This window comes from Colletotrichum godetiae (assembly GCF_030913485.1).
Source record: "Colletotrichum godetiae strain CBS 193.32 chromosome Unknown BDP55scaffold_1, whole genome shotgun sequence".
In the NCBI taxonomy this organism is placed as follows: Eukaryota; Fungi; Ascomycota; class Sordariomycetes; order Glomerellales; family Glomerellaceae; genus Colletotrichum; species Colletotrichum godetiae.
Genome location: NW_026851249.1, coordinates 1,333,848 through 1,345,295, shown reverse-complemented (window position 1 = coordinate 1,345,295; position 11,448 = coordinate 1,333,848). Strand labels below are relative to the sequence as shown.

Sequence of the window (11,448 nt, the reverse complement as noted above, 5' to 3'; positions counted from 1 at the left end):
CGTGGCCCCGACATCCGATTCTAACGAGAGTCATACCTTCTGATGCGACGCCAAGTTTTCTTCACATCCATCCATCTTCCAAACATGCTTCGACACGGATGAATATTCACTAGAGGCGGAGCGTGGGCCGCCATGTTCCACCGCCACTCTCGGCCCGCTTTCACAAGCTGCCGTTCATGGGATGAGCCTCGGGCCAATCTTTGAATCCCAAAAGCCTAGTAACATGTTTGTCTTGTTCGGATTTTCATTCAAAAGTTGCTGTGCTGTCAGTGAGGCACTCAACACCAGACGTCCGCCGATAGTGAAAGGATGTGAAATAAATCGTCCATTCGTGTCCGGTTCCCCCTTTCATCGCGTTCGCTAACCAGCACTACTTGATCCGCCTGTCTGTGTCATGAAATGCTGCCATCCGTCCACCCGTCATCGTAACAAAGGATGTTGAGAAAAGTCAAGTCCTTTTCCACCTGGCGACTCAAGGAAACATTCGCAACCAATGCTAGTGCAGGTGCTAAACCAATGAGTGGTATCCATGCCCGATATGTCCCAAAACCTCCAAACTCCTTTGTTGTAAACATCAAAATCCTAGGTATCTGTGCGCGACGTACGAAGCCAAAGAAAAGTCGGTTGCAGATGATGCTACGAATCGAATGTAAGCGTTGATGCGAGCCGGCGGCAAAACCATATTAGTCCCTGCTTGAGGTAGACTCGGGAAGTGATGCTAGGATCTCATCCTGCGTCTCGGTGTCGTCGGGCCATGCTGGTAGGTCGAGGGACGCGTACTGCTCGCCAGTCTGCTCCTCCAATTCTTTTCGGAGTATTTCGATTGCAATCAACCAACGTCGTTGCAGTCTCTGCCTGCGGTCATTAAAAATCTTGACCAGGGTATCTTCTTCTTGCGCAAAATCCGTTGCCAGATTCTCTATGTCCTGCTCTTTCTTGTCGGTCAGTTTCTCGAGTTCTTGCTCCTGTCGTTCCAATAGCTCCTCCATGCGCTTGGCCTGCCGGTCTCGCAAAACGTTGATTTTGGCTTGATGCAAACGCTCCATGCCGTCTCGCACATTGTACTGTTGTCCCAGCAGACGTAAGTCCCTCTCCGTGACTACTCGTGGTGGCAGGTCGGCATTCTGTGTACGACCAAGCCCATCGCAGTATGCCTCCATGTGCTTGAGGCGGATCTTGACGCTCTTCTCGCTCTGGTCAAGCGTTGACCGTAGATCCATCTCAGCCTCAATCTGACGTTCTTCCAGGTGAGCAGCCGTTTTCGCGTGACGCTCTTTCATCTTTTCGATCTGATCTGAGTATCGGTCGGTCAAGGCCTGCTTCTTCTCGGCATGCCGCGTCCACATGACCCATTTCTTCTTCCTCAGATACACCCGGAATCGATCCAGTTCTTCGTTCATATCGCCTTGCAGCGTGGAGAACTGCGCGTTCTCGCGAGTCCGCTTCTCCGCCTCGACCTTTTCGGCAGCTTCGGCGGCTGCCGCTGCTTCTTGCGCAACCTTTTCCGCTTCGAGTTCAGCTTCCCTGGCCTCTTCCTCCATTCTCCTGCGCTCCAACTCTTCGTCTCCGTTGCAGAAGTTGGGACAACCGACGGACGGATCCCAGATGGCGCCACAGATGTAGCAAAATTGAGCTTTGCATCTGCAAGTCATATGTGTGCAGCCCTGACTCAACTCGACTAGTGTTCGGCACTTGTAGCATCGTCGCCAGCCGGACTTCTCGCCCATCTTGAGAACAGCCTCCAGTTCCCAATCGGAAGGGCAATCTTTGCCTACGGGATGGGCATTGCGTTTGCACATTACGCATACCCGTGTCCGACATTTACGGCACACCACGTCGAAAGGATGTTTCGGGTCAACCCGGTTGCGAGGAGGGATGAATTCACCACAGGCCATATTTGGGCAAAAGATTCTAGCTTCCCAAGGCGTGCTGAATTGCAAAACAGCCTTCAGAAAGGCATGCTGCTCCTCTCGGTTGAGTATTTTCTGAATAATGGAACCCGGAATCGGCTGTGTGCAGCATCGAGGCGGCATCTTGGACTCGTCCGTCGTAGCTTGCTGAATCATGATACTGAGACACTCGGCACAGTACGTGTGGCCACAAGGCAAGCTGTGCAAGGCATTCGACTTGTTGAAGTCATTGCGACAACATATGCACGAACTCGAGGTTGGTTAGCAAGCAGACAAAGAAGGCAGGTGACGGGGATTACGCACATTGTGGATTCTAGCAAGCCAGACTTGCGCTTCCATCGTATTTTCCTAATGCCCTCTTTGATGCTAAAGTAGCTTCTTCTTGAAGTCACGCTGAAGAGGCTGTGTGCGGTTGTATCGTGTGGTATTGCTGGAGGTGCCTTTTGGATCTTTGGTTGGTGTATGTTGGGGTCTATTTGCGACAGATACTTGTCGTAATGAGAGAAACTGAGGCTTTTGGAGCGTTTCCTGGCGAGAGACTGTGGAGGGACATCGGCGGCAATCGGAACCGCATGTAAAGACGGATGAGACGTCAAGGTTGTGCTGGCCGAATCCCGCGAGGCATTTGAAAACGTTCGGACATGTTGCGTCGCGATGGTCGAAGTCTGCGATTCCGCGCTCGAGGTATTGCGCTTATCGTGTGCAAATCGGGACGTGGGAATACCCAGGGCGGTTGCCTTTGCGACCAGTTCCTCCTCCACGTCTGCTTCTGACCGTTGCGACGACAGCCGCAGCACTTGAGCGCGATATTCTGCCTCGCCATCGTCTGCGGCAGTCACGAGAGGCGGCGGACGGGCCATGTCCGGAGATGAGCTCGTCTGGCCAGCGAGCGAACCCATGGCGGGCAGAGGGGTCGGAAAAGAGGAAATCGTCAAGTCAGGGCAGCGCGAGCAGAGGCATCGTGGTTCGGGGCTCGGTGTGGTTGACAGCTCTCCGGGCCTCGCCGGCCGGTCAAGCAGACAAAGGTGGTACGATTAATTGGCAATTAATGCGCAGATGGTTTGAAACGGAAGTTGCAGGTACTGACTTGACATCGAACGGATCAAGTGAGGCCGGAGAAAGGATGAACCCACGAGGCAGGGCAACCACAAGCTCTGGCGAGTAGGCGAAATGGACAGCGGCAATGATAGGACGAGAGGAGAGCCAAGGTTTGCAGGTGGTGGTGAAGGGCAAGGAAGGCCCAAGGGCGGGAAGCAGGAATAGGTGCGGTGGGATGTTCTGAATTGGTAGAGGGCGCGAAAGGGTGGTGTATGTCGTTTCTTTTTTGGGTGTGAGAGACGAAACGGCGAATTGGGATGCGGCCTGGACCGCGAACGTGACTTGACGGGATAGGAGGATGATGCAAGGTTTGGTGAGTGGTGTCGATTGTCGATTGTCGAGGAGGGGATGGGGAGCCGAGCTGAGCTGAGCGTCGCTGTGCCGGAAATACGGGTTGAGTGTGAAAGGGCGGACTGATGGCAGGGGCGAAAGAAAGCGCAGATCTTGGGGACCCTTGAGAATGACGAGGGGGGCTATCCGTCCCACGGCAGGCTAGAAACGGAGCGGGGAGAGGCGAGCGGTCGTGCTGCGACGCTGTGGTGGTTGTGAGATAGACGGGCGAGTCGCGGGCGGGTAGAGAGACCAGACCGTAAAGGGGACTCGGGAGGGGGGGGGGCTCCAAGGTGGTCGACAATCAACGTCCCAATGCTAACGTTTTCGAGTCAAGGGCCGAACGGTGAGTGCGGTTCAAGCCAGGCAGGTGTACGGTGAAGCGGTGGAATGCGAGAGAGATATCCATAGACAACAGCGGCGCAGGTGAATGTAGGCAAAGAGAGGATGCTTGCCGCGTCCTTTTGCCCTGCTGCTGCTCTGCAATTTTGTCGAATCCAAGGAAGAGTTGGGTAAGAGCGGGACTGGAGTTTGATTTGTTGGTGGTTTGTCGGCTGATGTGTGACGGTGACGAGAGCGCGACCACAGGACGGGACTCGGGAGACCTGATAAGATGCAGGTGAGAACCGTTGGTTTGGGAAAGATTGGAACAAACTGGACAATGGACTCAATGGAGGGACATGGTGACATGGGATTGGGCGCTTCCGGATGTTGGCGCCACATCCGACATGACCTGATTCCCCATTTCCTGCATGGCTCGACTCCCGTCCGCACTCTGCACTAATTCTGGTCTCTGTACTTACCGTAGTCGTTCGATTGTGTTCATTGCTTCAGTACTGGTGCCTGAGAGTGGAAAGATTTCCCCTCGACGGCTGAGAAGTATCGGACTGGATGCATCGTCATATAAGAAATATACGGCAGCAAACACACCGTCCTCCGTGGAAATCTGTCTTAGGTGAGATTAGATGCAGAAGCAGCGAAGGCAGGTGCTGAGATGGATGGTGTATGGAGTACTTGCTCCTGTCTTCCAACTCTCAAAGGCCCCGCCGGTGCCGCCGCCACGGACAGATACGTACCGAGTTCCGTCCCATCCTTCCTGCAGTGCTGCACATTGGATCCCTAGTGGAGAAGGAGAAGGGCATGGCGCCTTCCCTTTCCCAAACCCGTCTTGGGTACGAAGTACGGAGTACATGACATCCCGTGCGCCTGACCTGTGCCTGCCTTTCCAGTGTGCCAGTGCAAGGTTTCTCATTCGTGCTGAGGAAGGTACTTGGAGACATGGACCTGCCATCAAAATACCTTTGGCTAGAGGCAGATTTGCATCTGCGGAGTACAGCAATGCTTCCCTCTGCGTTGATCAGCTTGGACCTCAACAACGACAAATCTACCTCAGGAAGCTTCCCCAGTCAAACCACAATCTCCAACTCATGTCAACCATGGACTGTCCAAGCCGCCAGCGCCGCCAGCGACTCCTCACACCTTGACAAGCCTTCCGGTCTTCGATGAGCAGATGGAAGACAGACTTGGACAATGTCACAAACTTGACTATCACAGACGGAAGCCTGCTGATAGCAAAACTCCTCGGCTTCTACTTCGTTGTCGCTCCCTCCACCTACTGCCATCATACGGCTCCTGCCATGTGGCACGTCGACGTGCCACACTATTAATGTGCAACGTTGACGCCTAGCGGTGAGCAAATGTAAACGTCCCCGGATACAAGCTTTGAAGCAGCCCAGATCAAGGTAAAGGCCAATTCGGAAATGCATCTCATTCGTTTGCAACATGTGTTATCTGACCTCCCCTAGGCACTTTGAGCTATTGTTCCCCCCCTTTCCTTGTCATCGCCAATAAGCCCTGTGCTTGGTTGGCCTGCTATTATGGACTACTAACGGCACATCCATCAGAGATCCAACTTTCCTGCATGTGCCGCACTGGGAAAGCCACGCTCGTTCACCTACAGCCTCCAGGTCGCCGGCCGTTTCCCCAAACCTCAGACACCGTTGGCATCCAGTCACAATCCATAGCATCCGTCGTCTGCAGCTCTAGTTTTGCCGAACCCGAGAGTCAATCCGCATACAGCTTGCAGTAACATTTCGCTTCGCATCGCATCATGAGCTTTGGCCGGTTGGAGGAAACGCCGGAAGCTATCCGTCCCCATGGTACCCGTACCAAGTACGTAGGCAGATATCAGCCCACTTTCTCCAAGAAAGAACCCCGTCCCGTTCCCGCCGACCGGGGGGAAGCTTTGAGAGGCTCCGTCAACACGAAGTTTCGTTTCCCCCTTCCAATGGTGCATTTACCCTCTGCCTATCCGTGCGGTCAACCTCTACATGCGCCAACAACGCAACCAAAGGCTGGTGCTAGGAATCTAGGGCTGATGGGAAGCAGTGTTCTTGAGAAAAGAGTCTACACATCAACTGACAAGGTAGTCGCTTGGAGTCCATTTCAGCTACGCCCATGGCATCATCGAATCCCGAGAATGGTCGCCTGGCAACTACCTGGATTTTGACACGCAGCCTCAAGACGGCCTCGACGCCCACAACACAATGTCAGATTTCGCGTCTCCAACAACTATATGAGCAGTACATGCGAAACTATAGGTCATGCATGCTCGCCACTTAAGCTTTGGAAACGTCCGTGACACTCATAAGGTCGATAATAAGGTCGGCCGATGGTCTGAGCTTCGCACAGCTTTCTTGACAGGGCCAAACTCATCCATGACTCCAAAGAAACCTCCAATGTCCCCCAAAGGCGAACGCCTTGACTCGCCAACGGATTCTCGACCATGGTAAAGGAACTCCAATCGAGATTCTCCTCCACAACTCTAATTGCACTCGGGAAGCATGTTGCTGCATGGCTCTCTTGCCCCTTTCCCCGACTCCCCCGCATCGACAACTCGAGTCCGAGTTCGCGCTACACACGGTATTCACTTCTAGCACCGTGTGCTACACCGCATCGGCCCCACACTACGCGGTCCGCTGCCGGAGTCATATCCGGGCAGCCGGGGCTCTTTCACGTTCACCGTGAGACCTAGACTTTCCACACTCGTAACTATGTCATCTCCACGCGCAGGCGCCAAAGATAAGGCTCCCAACATCGGAAATGATGATCGTTTGTTCGTTGGCGACAGGAAGCTTTAGCTGTCTCAAATTGGCGATGGCTGGTTTTCCTCATCACAAACAGAAAAAGAAAACAACAAAGGGCCAAAGGCAAAAGGAGAACCCCCACCCAGAAGCAAAAGGCAAAGTCAAGCTCGAGCCTCTACTCTCCAGCGAAGTTGAGCATAGTCTGACATAAGAGCTAGTCACCGCTCCAGCTTCCCGGCCACTTTTTTAACTGATGACGATTTCAGGTGATTTCCGAGTTATATCAGACATTAGCCAAGTCTTTCCAATTAACTGGTCGACCGTTGATAAGGAATTCTCCCCCGGCTTTTCTATCTTCCTAGAACCCCCCGAAGCGAACAAAGGTTACTCTCAAATTTGCTGCTGCGAGAAGCTCATGAAGGTGCTCATGAAGATGCACATACTACAGCAACCCTTCTTCGCCTCCGGAACAACATAAAACTGCACAAAGCTACCTTTGTCTCCTTCTTGATATTACTTACCTGTCTAGATCACTCACCTGTTGCCCGATATCCGTCGCCACACATCGGGACACATGGCCCCAATCAATCATGGCGTTGCATACCTTAACTCTGGGTAAGCGGCATGGTGAAAGGCTCTTCTTTGATACTTGAACCGGGGGCATCATCGCTGCCACCGTGTCTCATGGGCAGAGGCTTCCTCATTAGCAATTTCTCCTCGTCATCGATGCCTATCTAAACAAGGCTCTCCTACGCAGCCGGGAGTAGGGTTCTGCCAGACATGGTACCCAACTGTGACGAAGGAAAGCTATCAAGGTCTCGAAGTACACCGCTTTTCACTACGTGGCAGTACTCTATGGCCTCCTCTCAGGCCGTTTGCTAGCAAACATCATACCGGAATGCAATACAACCCTACACTCGAGTCAGTCGTATACATCAGACCGTACACATTCCACGAAAGCCAGGGTAAGGGTGGCCCCAGCTGCCCTTGTCTGCCCGATGCACCTTGAAGTAGTCACAGACTCCCGAACCCGTCCTTCACCAGTCGAGAGCAGCAGCAAACCAGGTTCTCATCCCTCTGCTTTGGTCCAGGGAGCTCTGGCCCTCCACGCCGTTTCTCACCTTTGATGCCCGGCAAGCCTTTCGATGCGGCTAGTACTAGTAGTGGCTTACTCCGATCAACCTGCCAAAGTTTCGCGGACCAGCGAATCCCCTCGTGGCAGCCGTACTAATATTTGGCTGATTCGCTCGAAAACACCTGCCATGCAGAACTTGGGCTGGCCTAGAATCACGACAGAGAGGGGGCGGGTAGCTTCTCTTCTGCAGCCGTATGCTCCCTGATGCCATCAGACGAAGTCATTAGAGGTTTCTCTCTTCCTCCTAGCCTTGTCATCTTGCTTCCACCATCAAGTACCATCGAACCGATACCGGTGTCTAGCTCGGAAACCGACTTTGACGTTTCCGGCCGACTCTCTTTCTTGTTCCAGCCGATCAAAAGAAAGCGTTCAACTCTAGCGTCTTTTGTGCAATCACCGGCTTTTCCCCAAGTTTGGACATCTTTTTTTTTTCTTTTTCGCCGCCCATCTCGATGGATTGGGAAATGGTCGGGGGAAGTTTGAAGCCGCCACCAGCGGCGGTGCTGCTGCCTTCATAGCTTGCGGGGCGCCATGCCCCAGTCACTTGTCAAGAGAGGCGGCCAATGACTTGCCGTAGACTATCACTTTGTAGTGCTCGTATAAGTCGAATAAAAGGTCGGGTAGGGCGGCTGGAGATGGACAGGTCGACGATACGTAGGCCGAAAAGAACAGTGGCATACCTTGAGGATCACGTCAAAGAAACGCCAGTCAATCTCGTTGGACTGAGAAATATCATTTATGGAATCTATCGAATCTATTGGGGGTTGTGTATTGGGCATAGTTGCTATTCTGTTGGTACAGGGGTGTGTGTTCTAGCCAGGTATCGAGTGTTTTACAGACTCTTCTAATGAGCTGAGAAGATGAATGGTCCTGTCCCAAACGCAGAGGAAGGAGGAACCTTGACAAATATACAAAGGCCGCAATGTGTTGTACATAGTTACGAATGGGAGAATAGAAAGAGGGAGGAAGGAGGAAGAAGCAGAGTCGTTTGAGGACATGTTGCTCGTGGCGCTTCGTATACTGGGTAACTCTTTTTTCTTCCTTGGCGCCTTGCATCTGCTTCCGGAGACGCCGCCGCCGCCGCCGCCGCCGCCCCTATCGTACAGTCCGTTCCAAGGATAAGGTTTTTTTGCACCAAGCCCTTGAATCCTCGAACAGTCTACCTTTCACCGGTCAAAGGCTTGTGTGATCTTCTGTTCTTCCCCCCTGCTCTTGGGAAAGGACGCAACCGCCGCGCGCTTACAGCTTATGCGCAAGGCCAGAAAACGGCACACGCAGGAAGGCGATGAATGGGCTTTATCATTGTTTCTCCTCTGTTTTATGCCCTGCCCGTTGGGCTCCGTCGGGGGAATGATTTCTTGTTTCTCGTTTCTTTCCTTGTTCTTCTTGGTCGTTTTTGTCGTACACGGGCTTGGCGCTCACTGGAACCACTTCTTGGTCGTACTCTTGGCATTCGCCGCCGCAGCGGCCTTTTGATTCGTCACGCGCCGAATCTTTTCGCGGTTCCTCGCGTCCAGCAGGCTCCCCGGCCCGTCGTCCAACCAATGCTGCTGGCCGACGGCCTGCTGCTGGGCATGCGACGACGAAGGCGAGGGTGACGAGGAGAGCAAAGAGCGGGTGTTGCGCGTCAGGGGTCCGCGCTCGTCAAACATCATTTTGACGCGCTGGACCTTGCGGAGCTTGACGAGGCCGTACCAGCAGACGAGGAGTGAGCAGATTGTCGAGGTGACTGTGACGCCGGCGAAGCCCCAGTTTGTATCCTCGATGAAGTTTTCGAGGTTCATGCCGTAGAGGCCCGCGAGGAAGGTGCCCATTGCTAGGCCTAGGGTGCCGACGCTGAAGCGGAGTTCTAGGAGCATGAGGGCGTTGCGGTTGGCGTCTAGGATTGCGCGGATACTGAGTTGGGGGTTTTGATGTTAGTGAGGTGTGTTCAACAAAAGTCTGAAGGATTGATTGTGGAAGTAGAAGAAGAAAAGGCGGGGCTTACATCTCTTCGGTGTTGCGGATGCCAGACACCAAGTTCTGAGCCTCCTGGACGATTTCATCGCAGAGCTTATTGTACGATTCAAGCAGCAGCTCCACCTCGGTATGGTCATCCACCCCGCGGTAGAGGTCGTGCGCCTTTTCAGTGAGGTACATGGCCGCCAAGTCGTCGTCGGCCTCGAGCAGCTCCTCGATGGCGTCGCGGACCAGCTTGGCCTTTTGCTCAAAGGTGCTCACGCGCTTAGACAAGATGAGGAGGACGCGCAGCTTGTGGCGGTCGATATCGTGCTCGAGCTCGCTGAGGACGCGGATGACGGGGTCCCGGACGGACTCGAAGTCGGCCTCGAGCTCCGACGTCACAGATGTGAGAACGGCTTCGAGCGCGCGGAACTCGTAGGGGAGGCCGCCGACGCCGTTGCCGCCGCCCTGGGTGTTCTTTTGTTTGAGCTTGCCCTGCAGGTCGTACATGAAGGCGGACTGCGGGTACGACGTCTTTGAGCCGTAGACGTCGAAGAGGAGGACGCGGTCCTTTTTGATGAGGACTTTGAGGTGAAGGAGGTTGAGGAGAATGGCGGACTGGCGGACAAAGATGTGGGGGAGGTTTGACGAGTCAATCTTTCGCAAGTCGCGGGGCAGCAGGCCGTACTATTAGCAGTATCTCTTCGTCAGCGCCTTGCCTCTATCATCAAGTTGGCCCCTTGCTGTCTATTTCCCATGGGACACTTTCTCTAACCTTTGCGATGAGCTCCGTCTTCTTGAACTCGCCATCGACCAGGATGACCTCACCGTTCTCGTCCACCTCGGTACATCGCAGCCTCGGCTCGAGCGCGGCTTTGGCGGTCAGCACGCGGCGGTTGTTGAACATGGAACCCGCGCCCCCTTCGTCGTGGAAGGGAAGGTCGTTGGGCTTCAGCGCCTTGGCGCCGCCCCAGCTCCTGATACCCCAGAGCTTCTCCTTCCAGGTCCGCTGACGGGGCGAAGAGGGGTCGTCGCCGCATGAAATTTGTCTCGCGCGAGTTGTGCTGAAGAAGGCGGCAACGGCGGTGGTCGTCGAGGGCGACGACGATGCTGTCGCTAGTGGTTCCAGAGCTCTTTGCCTGCGGGATATCCGGGCGGTGGTGATGTGGAGTTCGGGTCGTCTGCAGCTCGTCGTCGCTGTCGAAAGGGATCTTGTGCCCGTCGTCTTTGGGGTTCGCTTTGCGAGGCATCGGGGATTCTGAGCCGGTCGAGGGGAGCCGCCGCATGGAGAGGTACAAGCGGAGGCTTCGATGCCTTGGTTCCGGCTGAAGATTGAGGCCTCCGTTTGCGATCGCAGGAACCGGAGCAGGCTTGTCGAGGGTACTCGAGTCTGCATCGCGGGAGGCATCGCGGGGCGAGAGAGGACCTACACCGCAAGCTTGGAGATACGAATTTCTCGTGAAAGTCGTCGGGCTTGCTTTGCGCGGTGATTGCTGGGCGGAATTGGCGACGCGAAAGCTCTCAATCGTCGTCACTCTCCAACTTTTTTTTTGATCGTTTTACCGCGCAGCGAGTTTAAAGTTGGGACCAGCCGACTGCACGGTCCAGGTGATCACGGACAGTCTTTGATGTCATTCGACACGGCCCTCGCACAGTACAAAACCCCACAAGGGGGGGGGGATCTCGAAGACCCTCCAGACTCCAGTCACTTAATTAGCGGGTTAAGAAAAATGACACCCGTTGAAGGGTTTTCCCCATGGTGAGTAATATCTTTGGAAATCAGTCTGTTTGGTCACAAGGTTTCTCTTGAGATTTAGCGCAATATTTCCAACTGCCGAGCGTATCGTCCCCTCTGAAGTCCAGACGAGGTTGGATAGTTGGAGGCACAAGGTTTTTCACTTACACCATTCTTACCTCAGCTCCAGCTTTTCCCTTGAACCATCCTCAT

The 11,448-nt window shown here is 54.1% G+C and overlaps 2 protein-coding genes across 2 annotated transcripts; both read right to left on the bottom strand.

The window, feature by feature from the left end:
• Positions 1-683: 683 nt before the first annotated feature.
• Positions 684-2,809, bottom strand: BDP55DRAFT_722470 (IBR domain-containing protein; the record flags this gene model as incomplete). Its single annotated transcript, XM_060578612.1, has 3 exons — positions 684-1,771; positions 1,826-2,160; positions 2,214-2,809. The coding sequence occupies 3 exons, from the start codon at positions 2,807-2,809 to the stop codon at positions 684-686; spliced, it is 2,019 nt and encodes a 672-aa protein (XP_060436989.1).
• A 6,168-nt stretch (positions 2,810-8,977) lies between these two features.
• Positions 8,978-10,407, bottom strand: BDP55DRAFT_538318 (mitochondrial inner membrane magnesium transporter mrs2; the record flags this gene model as incomplete). Its single annotated transcript, XM_060567932.1, has 3 exons — positions 8,978-9,455; positions 9,547-10,187; positions 10,276-10,407. The coding sequence occupies 3 exons, from the start codon at positions 10,405-10,407 to the stop codon at positions 8,978-8,980; spliced, it is 1,251 nt and encodes a 416-aa protein (XP_060436988.1).
• Positions 10,408-11,448: the final 1,041 nt, after the last annotated feature.